At 41.9% G+C, this 24016-nt stretch overlaps 1 protein-coding gene and 1 long non-coding RNA gene across 13 annotated transcripts in view; one reads left to right on the top strand and one right to left on the bottom strand.

The window, feature by feature from the left end:
* The window catches only part of DENND2C (DENN domain containing 2C), a 79318-nt gene extending 56125 nt beyond the window's left edge, over positions 1-23193 (top strand). For 5 of the 12 annotated variants that reach the window (XM_089300110.1, XM_008264627.5, XM_089300108.1 and 2 more), the window contains 12 exons: positions 144-331; positions 4698-4807; positions 6719-6788; positions 7375-7452; positions 8351-8491; positions 8957-9105; positions 10904-11081; positions 13829-13870; positions 14841-14946; positions 18311-18550; positions 18797-18883; positions 20568-23193. In XM_089300110.1, coding sequence (XP_089156236.1) covers positions 144-331; positions 4698-4807; positions 6719-6788; positions 7375-7452; positions 8351-8491; positions 8957-9105; positions 10904-11081; positions 13829-13870; positions 14841-14946; positions 18311-18550; positions 18797-18883; positions 20568-20599 — 1421 coding nt within the window. In that variant the 3' untranslated portion in view covers positions 20600-23193. Of the gene's footprint in view, positions 1-143; positions 332-4697; positions 4808-6718; positions 6789-7374; positions 7453-8350; positions 8492-8956; positions 9106-10903; positions 11082-13828; positions 13871-14840; positions 14947-18310; positions 18551-18796; positions 18884-20567 lie in introns of those variants that run through there. The other 7 variants (XM_089300112.1, XM_002715749.6, XM_089300109.1 and 4 more) reach the window with 2 other exon arrangements.
* Positions 16495-23951, bottom strand: LOC138850570 (uncharacterized). Its single transcript, XR_011390510.2, has 4 exons — positions 23815-23951; positions 21757-21873; positions 17334-17462; positions 16495-17029 (listed from the first exon to the last, which is right to left on the bottom strand). It is a non-coding gene; the product is annotated as an uncharacterized LOC138850570 (long non-coding RNA).
* Between the last annotated feature and the right edge of the window lie 65 nt (positions 23952-24016).

The raw sequence follows: 24016 nt of genomic DNA on the forward strand, positions 1-24016 counted from the left end.
GTTTCTAGTGGCAGGTATTACTTAGTCAACATTTATTCAGCAGTGACTGTGTGAAGATTAGTCCTGTATGGGTTGTGACCTCTGGGTGCTAGAGAGAAGATAAGGCTGCAGAAGAAAAACATTGCTCTGTGATTTCATTACAGATCGCCACAAGCGCCTAGCACAACGGCAGCAGTCTTTCAAAAGAAACCCTCACTACCAGACCTTGGAGCGGGATCTTATTGAATTACAAGAGCAGCAGCTGTTTGAACTTTTTGTGGTGGTGTCTCTGCAGAAGAAGCCATCAGGAGTTAGCTATATTCCCCAGGTCATACAGCAGTTCCCTGGCAAGGTAAGAGCAAGGAGGCCAAGAGGCATTCAGGATGCTCTGGTGCCTCTGCACCTATCTGTTCCCTCTCTTCTTGTTTATTGTTATCTCAGCCAGCTGTCACCAGTACTGTGCTTGTTGGAGGGGCTGGTAAATCACTTTGATGACATCTTTGTCAGGCATCAGCTGCAACCAAAGAGGGAAAAACAAACAAGCTCCTTCTCCAAGTTTGTGTTTTTATTTTTGCCTCTGCCATTTAATTGTCTTTAGCAAGTTACAAAGCCTGAATTTTCTCACCCTTAGAGAGGGGACTAATACTAGTGGCAGAATAGGGCAGTGTTTTGAAGCATGGACTCCAAGCCAACACTCTGTGTTTGCCACTTATCAGTGCTGTGACTTTGAGTGGCTACCTGAGCTCTCCGTGCCTCTCCGTTTCCTCATGTGTGAAATGTGATCACAATAGTACCCACCTTTGTGAGTTAAGGATTAAATGAGCTAATTTATGTAAGATACTTAAAACAGTATCTGGCATAGAGTAAGCTCTGTTACTGTTAGTAAGGATTTAATGAGATAATGTTTGTAAAGTACTTAATACAGTTCCTGGAACAAAGTATGCAGGTGATAAATGGTACTTCCTATTAACACTATTACTGGGTTTTCTCTGCCTTATTTTTTAAATAAAATGATTCATGTATTCATTTAATCAGATATTTTTAAAATACCTAATTTTGCCAGGATTGGATTACGGGATACAACTGAAAAAGATCTTTACATTCCTGCTCCCATGTAGCTTATTGAGCCCTTGAGCAAACTAAGCTCACAGACATGTGGGACTTTTGGGGGGGGGGATTCATAATGTTTTTGTAAAAATAACATCAATAATTTTTGTTGCCAATATTTAAAAATCAAATTTCACTTGCTAATCTGTATTTCTGCCTTCCTGAAAAACTGGAAAGACTGCCAAGAGTCGGCATACATTCTAGGCGGTGGGAACCGGCTGAAACTGGGTGAGGAGCGGCAGGACCAGTAGAGTCACACAGGCTCAGAAGGCCCTGTGCTCGGAGTTTAATGCTCCGCAGTCACCATCCTGAAATGTGTAATCATCTTATCTTTTAATTTCTGTGTTTTTTTTTAAAGATTTATTTATTTGAAAGTCAGAGTTACACAGAGAGAGGAGAGGCTGAGAGAGGGAGAATTCTTCCATCCAATGGTTCACTCCCCAGATGGCCACAATGGCCAGAGCTGCGCCAATCCGAAGCCAGGAACCTGGAGCTTTTTCTGGGTCTCCCACATGGGTGCCGGGGCCCAAGGACTTGGACCATCCTCTACTGCTTTCCCAAGCCGCAGCAGAGAGATGGATGGGAAGTGGAGCAGCCGGGTCTCGAACCGGTGTCCACATGGGATGCCAGTGCTTCAGGCCAGGGCTTTAACCTGCTGAGCCACAGTGCCAGCCCCCGAATTTCTGTTTTATAAGTGAATCTGATAGGACAGTTGGACATGTGCCAAGGTCTTAAAGCCTCAGTTCATACATGGCCTCACTCCCTACCACCTCCCCAGGGTGGGTTCCTGAGTTGTCCTGTTCCCCACCCCTAGCTCCCCTGGCCCTGTCTTGCTTCCTTTCCACTTCCACTCAGTGATTGCTGCCACCTTCTGTCCCTGGCAGGGGTCTGGGGGCACAGACACGAGGAAGCCTAGGATCAGGCAAACATCGGCCCTGCAGGGCCTCCAGGCAAGGCGTGAAGGCTGACTTCCCTGCCCTGGGCTGGTCGTGCCACATGTGTTTAGAGGTGACTTGGTGAGAGTGGGCCTTGCTATTACTCCAATCCATGTACCAAGCATAGCCCTTTAGTGTAGGTTAAAACATGGCCCATGTGGAGATACTTAGCTCAACTTCTACATCCCTAGAGTCTCAGTTCTGAAGCTGGCCAGAGAGGAAACCCAGCAGTTGGTAGGCCACTTGGATTTCATATTGAATGCTGGTGGCCCTGGGTACCTGTTAGGGTCTGCACTCATCCCCTGTGATTTTAGAGCATTTTAAAATACCAAATAAAGACCCGGGAGCAGGTGTTTGGTGTAGTGGTTAAGTTGCCACTTAGGACACCTAGATCCCATGTTGGAGTGCAGTTCAAGTCTCAGCTCTTCCCCTTACAATCTGGCTTCCTGCTGCTGTGCTCTTTGGAAGGCAGCAGGTGATAGCTCATGTGCTTGGAGTCTAAGAGACATGTCCTGCATAGGTTCTCATTTTGAGATACCTTCAACAATATTCCTATAGTAAATAAACCTCTAAATTTAATTTCTCATAAAATTTTTCAGTGTAACCTGACAGCACAATGCCACAACATGATTTAGTAAAACGGTACTATAATAGTCTAAAATAATGTAATCTTTATAGCCTGATTAATCAAGTTTTCTGTCGGGAGGAGCTTAATTTTTCCCTTCTGGTTTTGAGCAGTCTTGGAGTTGCAGGGGAGAACCTGAGCCTGAGTTAATAGGCTCAGAATCAGATAAGGGGCTGGTGGCTCTGGCAGGGACTCAGGGATGTCTCTGAGTGATTAGCATCTTTGTGCTCAGTGCTCAGGCACTCTTAGGTGGTGGGGAAGAGAGAGAGCTGATGCAGCCTGTTTTTCATTCTGTTGTAGAAAACCCTGAATGAAGATGATTAGGAATCATGTAAAAATAATAGGCTGTAATACCACTGAAAATTTGGTAGAATGCTTTTCCATTTTGAAGAGCTTAATATCCAAGTAACCCAGAGTGACTGCAGTTTTCTAAGGAAGTAAAGGACAGTTCATTTATACTAGTTATCTGAAGGCAGTATGCTAATTAGTCTTTAAGATTTTATTTATTTATTTGAGCTACAGACAGAGAGCTAGTTCACTCCCCAAATGGCTGCAACAGCCAGAGCTGGGTCTCTCTGAAGCTGGGAGCCAGGAGCTTCTTCCGGGCCTCCCACGCAGGTGCAGGGGCCCAGACATTTGGGCCATCCACTACAACTTTCCCAGGCCACAGCAGAGGGCTGGGCCAGAAGAGGAGGAGCCAGGACACAGCTGTGCCCATATGGAATGCCGGCGCTACAGGCAGAGGCTTAACTTGCTACATCACAGTGCCAGCCCCTCCATGTTCAAATTTTACATTAAGTTTTCTAACCAGTACTTAGGTTAACAAAGATTATATGCTAAAGGGAAGTGATTATATATTGTAGATTTAAAAATAGGATATTTCTAAATATTCATCTACCTGTTCAAAGTATCTTTGATTATCAGAGAATGTCTTGAGCTGACTAGTTTTCTGCTGTGACTGTATTGTAGAATGTATTTTTTATTTATCTTATGTCCCATAAGTGATAAAAATACTGGTACTGGTTTCCTACTGTGTGTGAGTGCTAGATTAGATACTCTTTTCAGGGGCCGGTGATGCGGCGTAGCAGCTATAGCTGCCGCCTGCAGTGCCAGCATCCCATGTGGGCGCCAGTTCAGGTCCTGGCTGCTCCACTTCCCGTCCAGCTTTCTGCTATGGCCTGGGCAAACAGTAGAAGAAGGCCCAAGTCCTTGGGCCCCTGCACCCGTGTGGGAGACCCAGAAGAATCTCCTGGCTCCTGGCTTCCAATTGGTGCAGCTCTGGCCATTGTGGCCAAATGGAGAGTGAACCAGCAGATGGAAGAACTCTCTCTTTCTGCCTCTCCTCTCTCTTTGTAACTATCTCTCTCACTTTCAAATAAATAAATAAATCTTTAAAAAAAAGAAAGAAAGAAACTTTTCAGTCATCTCTCCTACACTATATTACAGGATCTCCACAGGTGCCCTGTCTGAGTAACAGTAGGCTGCTTTTTCTTTTTATTTATTTATTTATTTATTTATTTATTTATTTATTTTGACAGGCAGAGTGGATAGTGAGAGAGAGAGACAGAGAGAAAGGTCTTCCTTTGCCGTTGGTTCACCCTCCAATGGCCACTGCGGCAAGCGCACCGCGCTGATCCGATGGCAGGAGCCAGGTACTTATCCTGGTCTCCCATGGGGTGCAGGGCCCAAGCACTTGGGCCATCCTCCACTGCACTCCCTGGCCACAGCAGAGAGCTGGCCTGGAAGAGGGGCAACCGGGACAGAATCCGGCGCCCCTACCGGGACTAGAACCTGGTGTGCCGGCGCTGCAAGGCGGAGGATTAGCCTAGTGAGCCGCGGCGCCGGCCTAGGCTGCTTTTTCTTAGAAGCAATCCTCGTGCATCCTGGGTAATTTTCTATCCTGGCCGCCTGTTTTGTTGAGCAGCACGAAGCCACTCTGAGACATCTGCTCAGGCTTAGCAGAGACCTCTTTTCTTGAGCCCAGGCCAGGCTTTTTCCTTCTCTTCTCCACTTACACAGAATAACAGCATCTGCAATGTTTTCTTTTTCAGGGTGATCATGGCTATAAGCAATCCAGAGACACTGAAGAGAGGCTCAAAGTTATCCCAAAATTCTGTTTTCCTGATTCAAAGGACTGGGTGCCAACCTCAGAACTCAAGAGGTAAAGGGACTACTTTTTCTGATTTCTCTTTCTTGGAACCACCAAAATAGAATCAGGGTATTTGAGAAATGGGCAGAGCTGAGATGAAGCTACGCTGTGGCAGGTTAAAGATGCAGTGGGAGGAAAGAAGAAACAAAATTAGAGCACTTCCTATGTGGGACTCAGAAAACACAATACTTTCATTGTCAGAGGGAAATCTGACAGTCTCTTCAGTTTGCCGGGTCTGCAGAAAAAATAGTTCTTTCAACTAGAACTGCCCCCACGTGGATGGAAAAGAAAAAAAAAAAAAAGACCTGGACTTTGGGACTCTACCGAGAAACAGAGACAAAACAGAGCAGTGTCTTCCACTAGTTCCTTAAGGTGATGGAGGAAGCCACAGCCCCATGTGTGTTCCCCTGTGGGATTTGGACGAAAGGCGGTTTCAGTTGGGGAGCTGTAGGTATATTGAGAAGGGAGGTGTTGAAGAATTTCTTCCAGATATCTACAGGAAATTACCATTTCTAGTTAATAAAACATCATTTCTCTGAATCATGCTTATAAATAGATAACTTCTTTGTTCAATGCTGTAATTATTTTTAAAGCTATTTAGGCTGAACCAGCTTGATTAGGTGAACTGTATCACATGCTGCTGGCCCGCTGGGTGCCAGCTCAGCTGTTGCCTGAGCAGCTCTGCCTTTAAGCCTCCTGTTGCCTCCAGACCAAGCTGCTCTCTCTCATGAACAGTTTGGCCTGATCGCCACTCTCATCTCAGCCATCGATGGTGATGTACCTGTGTTGTCAGTGGCCCTGCTAACTACGTAGGCATTTCTTTCATACTGGCCTGGAAGCTCCCTGGTTGGCTTGTCTCCCCAGTAAGTTCTGCATGTTAATTTTAGAATATTTAGAAAACATAGAAGAGTAAATAAAAAGCAGAAATTAAAAATCATTGGCAATCTGGTTACATAGAGATAATCACTGTAAATATTTTCATATATTCCCTTCCAATCTTACCTTTGATCATATATATATGTGTATATGTATGTTATTCGATATGGATTTCTTAGATTAATACATTTTTTTCTTAGGTATTTTTAGTTTTTTTAGTAACTATCTTTTTATATATTTTGCCCATGTTTCTAATCAATTGACATTCTTCATATTGATTAAAAAAAAGATTTATTTATTTGAAAGTCAGAGTTACACAGAGAGAGAAGCAGAGGCAGAGAGAGAGAAAGGTCTTTCATCCACTGGTTTTCTTCCCAGTTGTCTGCAACAGCTGGAGCTGCACTGATCCAAAACCAGGAGCCAGGAGCCAGGAGCTTCTTCCAGGTCTCCCACGTGGGTGCAGGGACCTAAGGACTTGGGCCATCTTCTACTGCTTTCTCAGGCCATAGCAGAAAGCTGGATTGGAAGTAGAGCAGCCAGGACTCGAACTGGTGTCCATATGGGATGCTGGTACTGCAGGTGGCAGCTTTACCACTACCCCAGAGGGCCGACCCCCCTATTGATTTTTATGTGTTAAGGATACAATCTTTGCCTATCATTGTTCCATACGGTCTCCTATAACTAAATAAAGAATTTGGAAGGGAAACATCAAACATCAAAGTTCTTTATAGCTTACTTATTTGTTTGATTAAATTAGAATTCAGCAGGAGAAAGATAGGCTTGATTAATAGCTAGAGTGGATGGATAAAAAAGTAAGGAGGCAGTGGGATTTCTAGTTTATTCCTTACATATTCCCTCACTCCAGTACAAGGCAAGATACTCTCAAGGGCTAGATATTCCTGAGCAGGAATGTGACTTGGAATAAATATATAAACACCTTCTCTTCTATCACAAATTGACTTCTGTTGGACCTTAATTTTCAACTTTTTTTTCATGAGGAATATCATAAGTGGTTGTTCTCAAAATAACTATTGGAAATTCTTTCAGTGAGACATTCTCCTTTGTCTTGACTGGTGAAGATGGGAGTCGATGGTTTGGTTACTGTAAGAAGCTCTTGGTAAGTACCAGACTTGTGCTACAAAGTTGGTAAAAGAATTAAGTTAGACAAAGAACTTCAGAAATACTATCTAAGCCTCTGAATTTGAGGGCTACTCAGTGATCTCTGTGTTAAAGAAGCTATGTTAGCTTTAAACAGCAAGAACTAGATGGGGGTTAACCATAGAGTATTCCAATTTGCTTGCTTGTTTTTTTGTTTGTTTGTTTTTTGTTTTTGTTTTTGTTTTTTTTTAAGGCAGAGTTAGAGAGATCCTCCATTCACTGGTTCACTCTGCAAATGGCCACAACAGCCAGGGCTGAAGCCAGGAGCCTAGAACTCCATCTGGGTCTCCCACAAGAGTGGCAGGGGCCCAGGTACTTGGGTCGTCTTCTGCTGCTTTCCCAAGTGCATTAGCAGGGAGCTGGGTCGGAAGTGAGACAGCCAGAACTTGAATAGATCATGCTATCAGTTTTATCACTTTTCCCATCTTTCATTATTAATTGAGAAGGATAGCCTTGGTTCCTGCTCTATATACTAAAGAACATTAATAGTCCAGATTAGCAGAAACTTGTGCTGTTTCATGTTTTGTGTTGGGTTTTCCTTTTAGCCAGAAGGAAAAGGAAAGCGACTCCCTGAGGTTTACTGCATGGTCAGTCGCCTTGGCTGCTTCAATCTTTTCTCAAAGGTGAGTGGAGAATAGGCTATATGAAAAGTGCTGTACCTTCTGAGCCTGGAGGAATTTTTGTTGCTGATGACTTCAGTGAGCAATGTTGAGTGCCACAGACTTTAACATATTACTTTAGAAAGGTGCCCACTGGCAGATTAAGAACTATAGTTATAAAGGCCTAAATATAGATCTTTAATCCAGATGCTGTTGCTTCATCATTCTCATTTTGTTTTGCTAAAACTCCTGGCTTAAGGGAGAACACAACCAGAAGCGTATCTTGGCTCCTATCTTTCCTAGACCTCACATTGCAGAGTATCATTGTCAGTGTCACCTTCTTTGCCTTTGTTTAGTGAAATGGAAAAGGACTCTTCCTCTACAACAAAGTTGACTTTTTTAAAGATTTTTGTATTTATTTATTTGAAAGACAGAATGACAGACAAAAAAAGAGAGATTTTTCATCCACTGGTTCACTCCTCAAAGGGCCACAGCAGCCAGGTTTGAATCAGGCCAAAGCCGGAAGCCAAGTACTTCATCCTGGTCTCCCATGTGGATGCAGGGGCCCAAGCACTTGGGCCATCTTCTGCTGCTTTCCCAGGTACTTTAAGGACCTGGATCAGATGTGCAGCAGCAGAACTCAAGCCAGTACTCTGATATGGATGCCAGCATTACAAGTGTGGCTTAACCGACTTAACCACAACACCAGCCCTAAAGTAGAAATATGTTAATAATTTTTCTTGATGGTGTAGATACCCCAAGAGATATAATGCTTTAATGAACTTGTGTTGGTTGCAGAAGCTTATCTTTTAAATCCTTTTAGTGTCATGTTCAAGCTTATACATCAAGGTTGGTAGTTCCTGTAATAGGATTCTTTTATAGTTTTTAACTGAACCCTTAATAAAAGATCTTCTGTGTGTAGATTCTGGATGAAGTCGAGAAGAGAAGAGAAATGTCTCCAGCGCTTGTTTACCCATTCATGCGAAGTGTCATGGAAGCTCCTTTCCCAGCCCCTGGACGCACCATCACAGTTAAGAGCTACCTCCCTGGGGCTGGAGATGGGGTAAGTTAATTCATTTTACAAAGTGTGTTAGCCACTAAAAAGCAGGTCTTATTCTGTTAGGCAGAGTTTCCAAAAGTTTAATGGCATAGTTGTCCCTTTTCCATAAACTGTGAAGAATGTTTTATTTCCATAAAACACTGGAGAAATATCCAATTGGTTTGCAAGATATGTAATTGATCCTGGGTTAAAAACTCAGATTTTCTACCATATGTGGATTGAGCCTCTTTGTAGTGACAATTTCAATGTGATAAATGAAGATTATACATATTTTTTGTCAGATAGAATAAAGAGCCAGAAGTTTATAGAAGGATTAGTATAAACGACTTTACAGACTCTTTATAGTAGACTCTTAACTTGTAACAGTTAATAACTTGTAAGAGAATGACACAGGATCCATTAGTGTTATCAGTCATTAGAAATTGTTTTCCAACATCAGCACCCCTGATTAAAATTCTTACATTTCAGTCTATTGAACTCTGCCGACCACTAGACTCCCGACTGGAGCATGTCGATTTTGAATGCCTCTTTAAGTGCCTGAGTGTATGTCATCTCATCCGGGTCTGTGCCTCTCTCCTTTTAGAGCGGAGGGTTATCTTTGTTGCCAACAGCCTAAGGTAAGATTAAACAAGTGAAATATATCATTTCATACTAGTGGCATATTTTAAAATTTGGGCATATTTTGGGACCAGCGCTGTGGTGCAGTGGGTTAACGCCCAGGCCTGAAGCGCCAGCATCCCATGTGGGTGCTGGTTCAGGTCCCAGCTGCTCCACTTCCCATCCAGCTCTCTGCTATGGCCCAGGAAAAGCAGTGGAGGATGGCCCATGTCCTTGGGCCCCTGCACCCACATGGAAGACCCGGGGGAGGCTCTTGACTCCTGGCTTCGGATCGGTGCAGCTCTGGATATTGCGGCCAATTGGGCAGTGAACCATTGGATGGAGGACCTCCCTCTCTCTCTCTCTCTCTCTCTCTCTCTCTGCCTTTCCTTCTCTGTGTAACTCTGACTTTCAAATAAACAAATACAAAAATCTTTAAAAAAAAATTTGGGCATATTTTTAAAAAATGTAAGCTTAGTCTGATCTCTCAATTACCTGTAATGCTGCAGTAACATGGGTAATTCTGAATCGTAAATAATCAAGAAGCCATCTGCATTAGACTGTAACAATGACTTCTTTGGATTGTAATGAATTTTCTTTTTAAACATTTTCATTTATTTATTTGAAAGGCACACAGAGATATAAAGAGAGATTGCTCATCTACCAGTTTACTCCCCAAAGGCCCATAACAGGTAGGACTGAGCAAGGCCCACACCAGGAGCCAGGAAGGCAGTTTAGTTTTCCCACATGGATAGGGGAGACCCAGCTACTTGAGCCATTATTTGCTCCTCTCCCAGGGTACCCATCAGCAGGAAGCTCGAATGAGGAGTGGAACCAGAACTCAAACCTAGGTCTCTGATGTGGGATACAGGCATTCCAGTGGCAAGTGTCATCTTACCTGCTGTGCCAAATGCCTTCCCAAGATTTTCTTTCTAAATACATTTTTGCTTAAGTTGTTATTAAAGATGGGTATTGCTTTTCTGAATACATGCTAATTTTTGGCATGATAAATTTTAATGAAGAGCTGGATATTGAATATTTTCAGTAAAAAGGAGCAACGTGGCACAGCCAGTTAAGCTGCCATTTGTGACACCAGCATCCCATATCAGAGCAGCAGTTCAAGTCTTGGCTACTCGCTACTCTGCTTCCAGTCCAGCTCCCTACTTATGTGGGAAATCAGTAGAAAATGGCCCAAATACTTGAGTCCCTGCCACCCATGTGGGAGACCCAAATGAAGCTCTTGACTCAGGGCTTCCTCTAGGACCAGTATAGCCATTAGAGGAGTGAACCTCTCTGTCACTCTGTCTTTCAAATAAATAAAATAAATCTTTAAGAAAAGAAAAAACCCATTTTCAGTAAAGTAAAATATTAGAAATTAATGGATATTCATATAGTTGTCACCTCCGATCCCTAACCAGCATCAGGTTGTACAGCAGTCCCCTCTTACCTCAGATTTTGCTTTCTGCAGTTCTAATTGCCTCTGGTCAACTATATTCCAAAAATATTACACAGAAAATTCTAAAAACAAATTTGTATATTTCAAATAACTTTTATTATGGTGTTTTTAAGATTATTCTATTATTGGTTGTTAATATCTTACTAATTTATAAAATAAACTTGCTCATAGGTATGTATAGAAAAAAACATGAACAAATATATAGGGTTTGATACTATCTACAATTTCAGGCATCTACTGGGGGACTTTGAACATAAGATTCTCAGTGAAGGGGAGACTGCTCTAATTCTGTAATGTATTATCTGAAACACCTTCCATATTCTGTTCTGTATGTGACACTGTTTGCTTTCTTCCCTGGCTAGCACCCTGTCAAAATGTGGCCATGCTGTGGTAGCCACGCTGTATCCATTCACCTGGCAGCACACCTACATCCCAGTCCTACCAGCATCTATGATCGACATTGTCTGCTCACCTACCCCATTCCTTATTGGAATCCTATCTTGCTCCTTACCACAGCTCCAGGACCTACCCATTGAAGAGGTGAGATGGAAGAAATGCTAAAATATTGGAACACTGAAAACTAAAAATAAGTGGTCTTTTATGAGTGGTGGAATTTTTAAGTGAATGCTGATATTATTATAATTAATATATTATGCAGTCATATTTTTGGTATTTTTAAGTGAGAAAAACTATGCTACACACAAATCCAAAGTTCTGTCTTATTTATGGTAGTGAACCATGGACTCACTCTTGTGTTATGCTGAAGGGTAGGTCCATTTTTTTTTAAGTCAAATATAAAAACTCTGGATTCACTTAAAAAATTGTTTCAAATATAGCACACATGTTGAAAAGTGCCCCAAACAAAATGTACACAAAGGTAAATTATGACAAAATGAACAGTTACACAACAAGCAAGGAAATGGGGTAAAAACACTACAGCAATGTAGAAGCATTGTACAGCATGGTTGAAGTCCCTACCATGCCTTTTTCTAATCTCTGCTTCCTCCTCCATATTCCACAAAAGGTAACCTCTGTCTTGATATTTAGGATATTCATCTATTTGTTTTTCTTTATTAACATGTGGGCATTCTTCCCTAAACAACATTAATTCAGTTTTGTCTGGTAGTAAACTTAATATAAATGGACTGTGTGTGTGTGTGTGTGTGTATTTTTTGGTCAAGCCTATTTTGCTCAACTTTATGTCTGTAATATTAATCCCATATTGATGAGTTTAACAGTAGTTGGATCATTCTAGTTTTGTTTGATATTGCATTGTGAAAGTACCACAGTTTTCTTATATTTCTTATATTTCTTATATTGTTGATGAGTATTTGAGTTGGTTATTTCCAGCTTGGGGTTATTATGAATAATGCTTCCATAAATACTCTAATACATGATCCTTGGTACATATATGCATATGGTTTTATGGTATATACTTGTACATTGAATTGCTGAGTCATAGGGTAAGCCTATCTTCAAGTCAAGCCAGTCTGTTTTCCAAAGCAGTTGTGCCCATTTCAGCTCCCTCCAACAGTGCTGGAAGCAGAACAGCCAGGATGTGAACAGGTAGCCTGAAATGGGATACCTACAGCATTGCAGTCAGTGCCTTATCCCACTGCATCACAATGCCTTCTCCACCCTCTTAATGATTTGTAAGCTGACATTTTATAATCTAGTTAGCAGCCATTTTGTAAATGACTTGCATTTTCATTTTCCAAAGTGGGGTTTTTTAATGTATAGAATTTCTTAATTGTAATGAGATTAAAATTATCAGCCTTTTTCTTTGTGTCTGTTGTTTACCTGTGAGCTGCTTAAGTTTTTGTTAATGAAACTGTCCTCCTACGTTAACCGCTATATTATTTTTCCTTTTCCTTTTGTCTCTAAATCCACCTGGGACTTGATTTTTTGTGTGTGTGTGAGATAATTTCATTTCTTTTTTTGTACTTATAGCCACCTGTGCAAGTACCACTTATTGGAAAGATTGTTCATTCCCACTACTCTGCTGTGTTAACTTTTTAAAAAAACTTTTTATTGTGGAAAATTTCAACATAGGAAAATAAATAGGGGCTGGCGCTGTGGTGCAGTGGGTTAACACCCTGGCCTGTAGCACCGGCATCTCATATGGGCGCCGGTTCAAGACCCGGCCGCTCCACTTCCCATCCAGCTCTCTGCTATGGCCTGGGAAAGCAGTCAAAGATGGTCCAAATCCTTGGGCCCCTGTACCTGCATGGGAGACCTGGAGGAAGTGCCTGGCTCCTGGCTTTGGATCGGCGCAGCTCCAGCCATTGCGGCCAACTGGGGAGCGAACCATCAGATGGAAGACCTCTTCCCTCTCTCTCTCTCTTTGCTTCTCCTCTCTGTGTAACTCTGTCTTTCAAATAAATAAATAAATGAATCTTTAAAAAAAAAATTGTAGGCCAGGGCCATGGCTCACTAGGCTAATCCTCCGCCTGCAATGCCAGCACCCCGGGTTCTAGTCCCGGTTGGGGCGCCAGATTCTGTCTCAGCTGCTCCTCTTCCAGTCCAGCTCTTTGCTTTGGCCCAGGAAGGCAGTGGAGGATGGCCCGAGTGCTTGGACCCTGCACCGCCTGGGAGACCAAGAGGAAGCACCTGGCTCCTGGCCTCGGAGCGGTGCAGCGCACTGGCCGTAGCGGCCATTTTGGGGGGTGAACCATAGAAGGAAGACCTTTCTCTCTGTCTCTCTCTTTCTCACTGTCTAACTCTGCTTGTCAAAAAAAAAAGTTGTAAAAGAAGAATGGAAGATTAGGAAATCTTAAAAAAAAAAAAAAAGAAAAGAAACATCAAATGTATCCTTGTGTGCCAGTCATCCTACTTCAGTACTTATCACATTATGGCTAATCTTTACCTGTACCTCTAAATATTGCGATATGAATGTTTATAACAATGTAAGGGCATTTTCAAATGTAAATATAAAACCACCATCACTAAAAAACATAATGATTACTTACTGTCAGCAAAATTTGGTGTTCAGATATCCAGTTGTGTTACAAGTTTTTAATTGTTTGAATCACTTCCAAAATAAAGTCCACAAAGTGCATTTTGTCTATATTTTTTAGTCTTTTTTAATCTATTGGTGTATATACTATCTTTTTTTAAACATGCAACTTGTTGTGTTGATGGGTTAACTTTTAAGATAGGGTACAACTTTGAGTTGATTTTGTTCCCATTGCTGAAAGAATCAAAGCATTCTTCCTGATCCAGCAGTGCCTAATGTGTTTGTTTGTGAGTGTCTCTGGTTGAACCTGCTTGTCTCCTTTGTTCCATAGGTGCTGATAGTTGATCTCTGTGCAGACAAGTTCTTACAGGAGGTGAGTGACAAAAGAGGTGATTACATAACGTTTGAGGAGAAAAGTCTGTGTTGATAATTGGACAGAAAATATGTGAAAGTACTTAGAGAAGATGACTCAGGTGAGGCTTGTAGGTTCTACACTTACCTGAGTTGACACTGTGGCTACTCATACAAGATGGACCTGAAAATTTTGGCTTAGGTTTATAGCTGCTTAATCCAAAGAAGGAAGGAGGAAAGAGATAAGTGTCATTCTCAAAAGAAGTAATCCTCCCTTCAATTCCAGATGGGTTGACCTGGTAGACTTCTAATTCAATTGAGTCTAAAAGCATTTATTAAGCACCAATTATTTCTAGATATTCTGGTAGGAAGTCGGAATCTAAAGATGACTAAGACATAGTATAAGCCTTGAGGCCTTAATCATGTAATGGGGCGTATGTCTGTGTGGGGGAGAGTAGAAGTATGCATGAAGATATATTAAAAGTTTATAAAAATTTGTACAAGAAACAGTGAACAAAAAATAAGTTGTTCCTTCTGCACATTGAAGTCATAAGGAAGAGTTATTAGTAAAGTCCTTTTAGAGCAGTCCTCTGCATGTAGACCGTGTATAGATTTGTAAGCACTGACCCAGGGTGAAAAGTTTCCCAGGACTTTGCCTTTTTTCAGACGTCTAATTAGATCATCACATTTCAAACACCCTTTGTTTAGAGGTAATCTTTGCAGTGTAGCATAAGACTTATAGATGAGAGATACTCGTTGGGAAAGTGCCAGAAAATTTTCTAAACTACATATGTTTTTAAGTATAGTTAAATATATATATACTATAAACAACATGGATCTATTCCATGTAGGGGAAGTTAGGATACTTCAACCTGACTCTTTAGCCAAAATATATACAATGTCATGTGTGGAATTTTGGGAACCTAACTAGTACATACTTGAGATTTTCTCCCTTAGAGCCCATACAAAATGTCAGCTTTTTTTCCCTTAAGGTATCTGATGAGGATGAAATTCTACCATCTAAACTTCAGGCTGCCCTGATGCAAATTTTGGAAGAACGAAATGAAATCTTAGCTCAGGAGCGGAACTTTTCACAAGGTACAAATGGGCCAAAAGTTTAAGGTTATTGCTGTAAATATTTACTGACTGCCCAGTGCTCTGCTAAAATCTGTTTTTAAAAAGTGGTTTAGACTGCATACACCTTGAAAATCAGCTTCCTTGGGGCTGACCCTTTGGCATAGTGGGTTAAGCCTCTGCCTGCATCACTGGCATCCCATATGGGCACTGGTTTGAGTCCTGGCTGCTCCACTTCTGATCCAGCTCACTGATAATGTGCCTGGGAAAGCAGCAGAAGATGGTCCATTGGATTGCTTGAAATTGATTCCTGGCTCCTAACTTCAGCATTCTGAAGAGGCAGTAGTGATGGCTTAAATAATTGGATTCCTGCCACTCATACAGAAAGCCTGGATTGAATTCACAGCTCCCAGCCTTGGTCTGGCCCATCCTCAGTGATTGCAGGCATTTGATGAGTGAACTAGTGGATTGGGGTAAGGGGTGGGAAGAGTGATGCTCATTCTCTCTCTCTCTGTTTCTCTCTCTCTATCTCTCTCTCTATCCTTTCCTCTGCCTCTCAAATAATTTTAAAAATATATTATTATTTAAAAATAATTTGAAACTTTAAAAATAAAAGTTGCCACAGAAAATAATCTTTTTTTGAAATATTTATTTATTTATTTGAAAGACAGAGTTACAACAAGAGAGGGAGAGGAAGAGAGATAGAGAGAGGGGCCAGCACTGTGGCTTAGCAGGTAAAGCTGCCACCTGCAGTGCCAGCATCCTATATGGGCGCTGGTTTGAGTCCTGGCTGCTCCACTTCCAATCCAGCTGTCTGCTATGGCCTGGGAAAACAGTGGAAGATGGCCCAAGCACTTGGAGGAAGCTCCTGACTCCTGGCTTCAGATCGGTTCACTTCCGGCTGTTGTGGCCATTTAGGGAGTGAACCAGCAGATAGAAGACCTCTCTCTGTCTGCCTTTCCTTCTCTCTCTGTGTAACTCTGACTTTCAAATAAATAAATAAATCTTAAAAGAGAGAGAGAGAGAGCACAAGCTTCCAACCACTGGTTCTCTCCCCAAATGGCCACAACAGCCAGGACTGGGCCAGGCCAGAAGCTGCTTCTGGGTCTCCCATGTGGGTGCAGGGGCCCCAGGACTTGGGCCATCTTCAGCTGTTTCACAGATGCATTAGCAGGGAGCTGGATTGGGAGTGGAGCACCTGGGACATGAACTGTACCCATGTGGGATGCCGGTTTAACATGTCACAATGCCAGGCTGCAACATGATCTTTTATATAATGTTCAAAGACACAAAACCTAGCAGTATGTTGTTGGAGTTGCATGTGTGTATACTGAAACTGTAATGTAAAGCAAGGAAATGATAAATATAGAATTCCAGGTTCTCTGTTGGAGAGTAGAATTAGAGTACTGTTGAGATGAAATAACATAGGGAATTCCAAAATACCAGTCACAGTCAGTTTCTAAGCTTTGTGGTAAATGGCTGGATATTCATTTCACTGTTAACCTTGTAACATATTCATACGTGTAAAAGAATATGTAACAGTAATGAAGAATGGAATTTACAGAAAAAAAATTTTTTAAAAGATTTATTTATTTATTTGAAAGTCAGAGTTACCAGAGAGAGAAGGAGAGGCAGAAAGAGAGAGATCTTCCATCTGCTGGTTCACTCTCCATTTGGCCACAACGGCCAGAGCTACACCGATTGGAAGCCAGGAGCCAGGAGCTTCTTCTAGGTTTCCCACGTGGGTGCAGGGGCCCAAGGACTTGGGCCATCTTCTTCTGCTTTCCCAGGCCATAGCAGAGAGTTGGATTGAAGTGGAGCAGCTGGGACTCTAACCAGCGCCCATAAGGGATGCCGGCGCTGCAGGCAGCGGCTCTACCCGCTACACCACAGCATTGGCCCCAGAAAAACAATTATTAAAAGACAGAGATGCGATAAAGTAGATATGAGTGGTATAGAGAACTCTTAGAAGGAATTTTGCTGCAAAGTGGAGGAGAATGGGGCAGTGAGTGACTGGGTGGGATGGGAGAGTGGGACGGAAGTAATGATGACGCATGCAGTGACGGACCATCAGTTCTTCATTGCAGGAGAGAGATGAGAAGAAAGTCTGTTGGACAAAATACAACAGAAACCTAGATTCAAATCAGAATGTAATGCAGGAGAGACCTTAGAAATCACCTAATCAGCTGCCCCTCACTACACAGTTATGGAAAGGCCGAAAGAGGTGAAGTAAGCCACCCCCTGCTCCATAGCTGCTGTATGATAGAACTCTGACCCAGCCTAGGTCCCTGATTCCTGATCCAGGGTGGAACCCGTGGAAAAGAGACTTGTGAAGGAGCAGAAGGAGAAGACTGTTTGCATATGGCAGGAAAAGGAGGAGTTTAGTGGAATCTGAGGTTTGATCCTAGTACCTGAAAGGCAGTACCCTGGTCTGTTGTATCAGTTAGCAACCACTTGACTTGGGAGTCCAGCATATCCATTTATGAGATGAGATGATCCTGATGAACTTCTTTGATCATTTGGAGCCTCAGTTTACTGAGCTGTAAAAGAAAAATAATACCTACCTCACTGGATTTATTATTTGTATGTTTACAAAAGTACCTTATAGTACCTGCTACAATTTTTTACTTTTATAGAATAATAATGTGTGATATGAAATGGGAAAGTTCAGAGGGAATCTGATTTGGTAAGGAATATAATAAATTAGGTTTTAGAGATGTTTTATTTATTTAATTGATTTATAGTTTACCAGGTTCCAACTGGGGCCTGACATGGTGAGTTTTAGACAAATGGAATGTAGGTACTAATGGGACAGCCAAATCACAGTCACTTATGGGCAGTCTGAAAGTATAGAGGGTGAAATACCAGGGCTAGAGAACTGAGGTTGGAAGTTATCAACGTGAGGAGCTCTTCCTCTGTGCCAGTTAGCTCGTTAAGGGAGGGAATGTTGACTAAAAGTCATCTGAGGACCATGCTCTAGGGGAGGACGGTGCCAGAGAAATGCTCAGTCATGAAGGAAAGGAATCAGGAAATTAGGAGCCCACATACTTGTAGGAGAGAAATGAGTAGGCCATCAGCACGAATGCAGTGTGGAGCACACAGGAAGATAAAAATAGAAAAGCAGATTAAATGTGGCTGGTTCTTCCTGGGGGCTTTTGAAATAGCAGTTCTGGTGACATCACCGATGTGTTACCAGGGCCACAAGATTTAAATAGGAATAAGTGTGGGAAGAAAATGTTTTTTGTTGGTCATGGATAGTACAAGGAAGCCTAAAATGAACATTCCCGGATTTATTCTCCGTCTTTAAAAATCTGTAACTTCCATAACCAAAGCTGGTGTTCATAGATACACAAATCTTAGAGGCTGTTTTCTTTCTTTCATTTTCTAGCAGATGTGACACTCAACTGTCTGGTATCAGAAGCATTTGTCAGGTTTTTTGTGGAGCTAGTGGGACATTATTCTTTGAACATGACTGTCACTGAGCAGGGGGAACGTGTATTCCAAAGGGAGCCATTCCGTAAGTCCCACACCTCTCGAAGTGTACGCCACTTCCTGGATCTCTTCATGGAGACTCAGATGTTTGCAGGATTCATCCAGGACCGAGAGCTTCGGAAAACTGGGGTTAAAGGTCAGTTTCCATCATAAAGTACTCCCTTTATTTGGTGAGTTCTTGAAATGATTGAAAATAGTAGAAACAAACAAAAAAAATAGTTTAAAGCTTCAAGGCCTCAAAATCTGAGTTGTTTATTATGGGAACTATTTATTTTGTAATATTGCTTAGCCATAGAAGTAATATATTGGTAATGAGAACAGTTTAATGTAATTGATTTCATCTTGGGTTTTGAATAGTTTCATCAGCAAGTTTTCCTCCTAGGTTTGTTTGAGGTCCGGGCCCATCAGTATTTGGAAACACTGCCTGAGTCTGAGCCCAGTGGAATGAACAAAATTTTGCGAAGTCTTGGTAAGTTGCTGTGTTTTCCTGCTAGAGAAGTGTGGCTGAGAAAGCTTTGCAATAAGCTTGCTTCATCACACAGACTCTGTAAGTAGACCACCAGTAGAACCTCAACTAGGCTGACCAGAAACCACAACCCTCGTACCTAAGTCTCTTTTATAGAGCTTGGGGTTCCCTATCAGAATGGTCTGTGGGGCTGTTTTCCTTAAACGAAGCTCTGTGATTATCCCTTCATGATAGAAGTTTACAAATCATGATTATTCATCTTTTCTAGGTCATGTTCCTTGGAGAGTCTTATAACAGCCATGGTGCTTTTCTCTAGAAAAATGTATTTATGCCATACAAATAAACTTTGCATGTAATTTTAGGGCACTCAGGGACCTCCCCTGAAGCCTATCCACAGAATCCAGATTAACAATGTCTTCTCAGGGCGAGTGCTTAGCAAAGCAGTTGAGACAATGCTTAGGATGCCCTCGTTCCATATCAGGGGCCTGGGTTTGAGTCCCAGCTCCACTCCCAATTCCAGCTTCCTGATAATGTGCATTGTGGAAGGCATCAGGTGGTGGCTCAAGTAGTTGGGTCCCTATCTGGATTGAGTTCCCAGTTCCTGGCTTCTGCCTAGCCCAGCCCCAGCTGTTACAGACATCTGCGGAGAAAGCCAGTGGATAGAGAATTCTGTGTCTCTGCCTTCCTGATCAATGTGTATATTAATTAAATGAATAAAGAAATATTAATTTTTAAAATGTATCTCCTTTAGAGACAGGTATTTGGTCTGGCAGTTAAGACGCCAGTTAAGACTTCCATGTCCTACCTGAGAGTGCCTGGGTTTGGTAACCAGCTCCAGCTCCTCACTCCAGCTTCATGGTAATATAGGCTCTGGGAGGCAGTGATGATGGCTCAGTGATTGGGTTCCTGCCACCCACATGGAAGACCTGGATTGAGTTCCCAGCTTTGGCCCAGCCCAGCCCTGGCCATTGCAGGCATTTGCAGGGGAAATGAATGGGTAGGAGCTTATGTTCTCGTTCGCCATTTCAAAATAAAGAAGAGAATAAAAAATAATTTAATACTATGTGTAGAGAAACTGAGGCAAAAATAAGGATTTTTTGCAAATCTCTATTTTTGTACTTCATAAGGAAACACAATGTTTATAATTTTTCAATTACAATTAATTATCCATTATGATATATGAGAATACTGGTGTGACTAGTTCAGTACAATGAAGAATATATATTCTGTGATATCTATAAATATATTGGTTTCTAAATACATGCCCCTAATTAGGTCCTGTCCTTAACTAAGGGACAATGGACTGATTATGTCCTGGGAAATTATTTCATCTTTATACAATGGAATTACATTAGATCAGTAGTTCTCAATTCTGAGTGCATATTATCAACCTCAAGGCACTTTAAAAATATTTTCATCTGGGATCCAGGACATCTCTAAGGAGCAAACCAGGTGGTTTTTAACCTACAAATGGCGTTGAAAACCACTGGATTAGATAATGTCTGGGTTCTTTTGTACCTCTACCATTAGACATTTGGAGTTTTTGGTGGTTAAACTGTCAACTGAATTTGAGATGGCAGCTTAAATCTTGGGCTTTTCTGAATAACTAGTTTGTTAATTCCTTGCCTGAAATAATATCCAATAAATAAAAATGAATTGAGTTCACATTATCTTTTTCTCCCTTTAGGAAGTAAAATGAAATTTCTGCAGAAGAAATGAAAATTTTGATTGACTGCCTCCATCCTAAATAGAACAAAGAGTGCCAAAGAAGATATTTTTCCAGGGGTCAGGATCCCTTGAAGTATTCTACAAAATCCTTGACATTTAAAAGTATAAAGAACAAGTCATGCTCTCAGAGACTGTCCTGATGCTGCTGTAGTAATCACTGGAGCATTGTTGGGAATAGTCTGGAACCAATGTTCTGTTTACTCTGCCACCAGTGTTTTTGTTTTGACTTTTGTTTTCTAATTGATTCTTGGGCTTGTTCTGTGTTTTGTGTTTGGTTTGTGAAGGCAGTTGTCTTTTACAAGGGAAAGGATTCTTGGTATTGCATTTAAAAAACAGCCCAAGAGGAGCAGAGTGAGAGATGCTGAGTTCAAGGTCCTGCAGAAGCCGGACAGAAGTGGAGAACACTAGCCATATGCACTTCTCATCATTGAAATATCATGGCAGCTTTCAACCCAGAGCATGTCTGAGCTGGGCTGGGAAATGTACTCATCAGGTAGCTTCATTTTTAAATCTAATTTCTGGAAAGGGGAATCTGACTTATCTGAAGCCCTCCCTGTTAGCACTGTTACTGTTACCCTATAAAAACAGACATGTTGCAGCTCCTCCACATTATGTATCTTACCCCTCACATGTCAACATTGGACTTTGTGGAATTATAGCTAATAGAGGAGAATGTCCTCTCAAGGACATTGGAACTGTCTTTTTTTACGTGTGTGTACCATGTACCTTGCACTGTGGCACATGTATATATGTCATTTTATTCAGTCCTTAAATCAGCTTTTTAAGATAGATAATTGCATTTCTGTTTTGCTAATGAAGAAACTGGAATTCAAAGAAGTTAGATAACTTTTCCAAAGTTGTACAACAAATACAGAATTGAAGCCAGGAATTTTATTTTGTAACTACAGAGAAAGTTGGTTAGATGCAAATTTCAACTCTATGGGACCACAGTTATTTAAAAAGTTTTCCATTAAGTCTGTTGGATCCACCTGTCAGCTTTGAGGATAAGGGATTTTATTTAAATTACAGGTGCCTAGATGAAACTTTCTTGATTCATCTAGAATTGTTGTAAAGTTTGCTGTAATTAAATTGGACTCAGAATATGAACATTTCTTGAACATACCCCACTTAATCATGCAGGTCCTTACCATCTAAAGTAGTAGTGGTGATTGGAAAACAGGGTTGTCAGTGATGGTGCAGTTTTCATTGATAAATACTACTGCAAGCATCAGTTTGTTTTCTTCAACTTCTGCTGATGGTTTTAACTGGAATAGAAAATATTTATTCAAACTTTCAAAACTTGTAAGTTGTAATGTGATACAGTTTATGGACTTGCACTGTGTAGTCATTACAACCCATTCAGGTGTGCAGAAATGAATCTGAATCAGATACCATTTAAGAAGAGTGCTATGTAATGTAATTCCTACAGATGTGGATCCAGGGAATAGAACTGAGCCTGTGTCTTCCTAAAAAATACTGATTAAGCAGCTCTCCCCCATGGGACTCCTACTGGATATCTCACCAGTTGGTCTTTTCTTTTCTTTTTTTTTTTTTTTATTTATTTTTTTGATAGGCAGAGTGGACAGTGAGAGAGAGAGACAGAGAGAAAGGTCTTCCCTTGCCGTTGGTTCACCCTCCAATGGCCGCCGCTGCAGCCGGCGCACCGCGCTGATCCGATGGCAGGAGCCAGGATCCAGGTGCTTTTTCCTGGTCTCCCATGGGGTGCAGGGCCCAAGCACCTGGGCCATCCTCCACTGCACTCCCTGGCCATAGCAGAGAGCTGGCCTGGAAGAGGGGCAACCGGGACAGAATCCGGTGCCCCGACCGGGACTAGAACCCGGTGTGCCGGCGCCGCAAGGTGGAGGATTAGCCTATTGAGCCACGGCGCCGGCTTGGTCTTTTCTTATATACCAACTGTGAGGGAACAATAACTGGTTGTTTATAAAATGGACTATGGGGCTGTCATTGTGACATAGCAAGTTAAGCCACTGCTTGCAAAGCTGGCATACCATGTTGGAGCGCTGGTTGGAGTCCTGGTTGCTCCACTTCTGATCCAGCTTCCTGTTAATGTGTCTGGGAAAGCAGCAGATGACCTAAGTACTTGGACCCTCTATTCATGTGAGAGACCAGGATGGAGTTCCTGGCTTCTGGCTTCAGCCTGGCCCAGATCTGGCAGTTGTGGACATTTGGGGCATGAACCAGTGGATAGAAGATCCATTTCCCCCATGCCCAGGTATCTCTTGCTCACTCTCTCTGTCTCTCTCACTTGGCCTTTCAAATAAATAAATATTTATATAATGGGTTTAAGGGGGTTTACTGTGGTGGATCCTGGTTATCCCTCCGTGAGGTGAGCTTGGTTTCAAGAATGGGTTATCCCTGCAATCTAAGGTCACTTCCTATCCTTAATGTCTGTTGTATTTTGTTTTTGTAAAGTGTTGTGAAATCTGAACATATTTGTAAAAAAAATTGCTCAAGATTTGTATAAAATGTTGTTTACAGATCTTTTAACGAATAAAAAAATGAAAAAAAAATCCCACAGATTTCTTGGAGAATTTTAAATAAAATTGCTTAAGATCTTCAACCTATGGCTAGCACATTTGCCTAATGTTTAAATTAAAAAGATAATCTGAATTGGTCATAGACAAACCAGCTTAACCGTGGCCAATATTTGACACGGGTGTTGGCAGACAAGGCCCGAGTCTAGATTGCACACAGGTAGGGTATTCAGTCCTAGTCTATCTTATTTGGTTTTGCCTGCTCAGCCTAGGAGCCACGTAGCAGAGTGGGTGTACCTGCTGCAGCCTGGGTGGGTTGGGGGGAGGGGGCGGGGACGAGGAGCACTGTTCTATCCAGTAAGTCCTAAAGGCAAAAAATGATTGTGGATTTTGTATACACCCTATACAAACATGAAAAGTTTTTTTTTAAGGGTGGGCGTGGTATACTATTTCAAATCTCGTCCTGGGGGCAGTTTAAGGCTTAATTACACAGACCCTAAAGCTTCCCAATTTTAATTGGAGACTGTGCCCACTTCTAATGGGCTGTGAACGAACTGCACTTATCCAACGCAAAGATTTTTTCAGGCGCCGAGACCTAAGCATAACGGTTGTAGAGCAAGGACGTACAAGGCCTGGCACAAAGACAAGCTTAACGGGAGAAGGTGAAAGGTTAGAACACCAAGTGGACGTGGGAAACCAGTTTCTCCCTACCAAATCTGAAGCTTTTTCCCGCCAAACGTTTTAAAGGGCTCCCCTTCCCCGGGGTATCAGCATCCTGGAGGAAACGAAAAGTATCAACTCAACCGAAGTTCTGTCACTCCCAGGCAAAATACAGGAAACCGAGAACAGGAAGTCGGGGGTCTTCGCAGATTTTGGGAATCCGGGCTTGACGTCACTTCCGCCCAAACTAAGC

This window comes from Oryctolagus cuniculus, chromosome 7, assembly GCF_051225735.1.
Source record: "Oryctolagus cuniculus isolate XC-2025 breed Fujian yellow rabbit chromosome 7, ASM5122573v1, whole genome shotgun sequence".
Lineage (NCBI taxonomy): Eukaryota > Metazoa > Chordata > Mammalia > Lagomorpha > Leporidae > Oryctolagus > Oryctolagus cuniculus.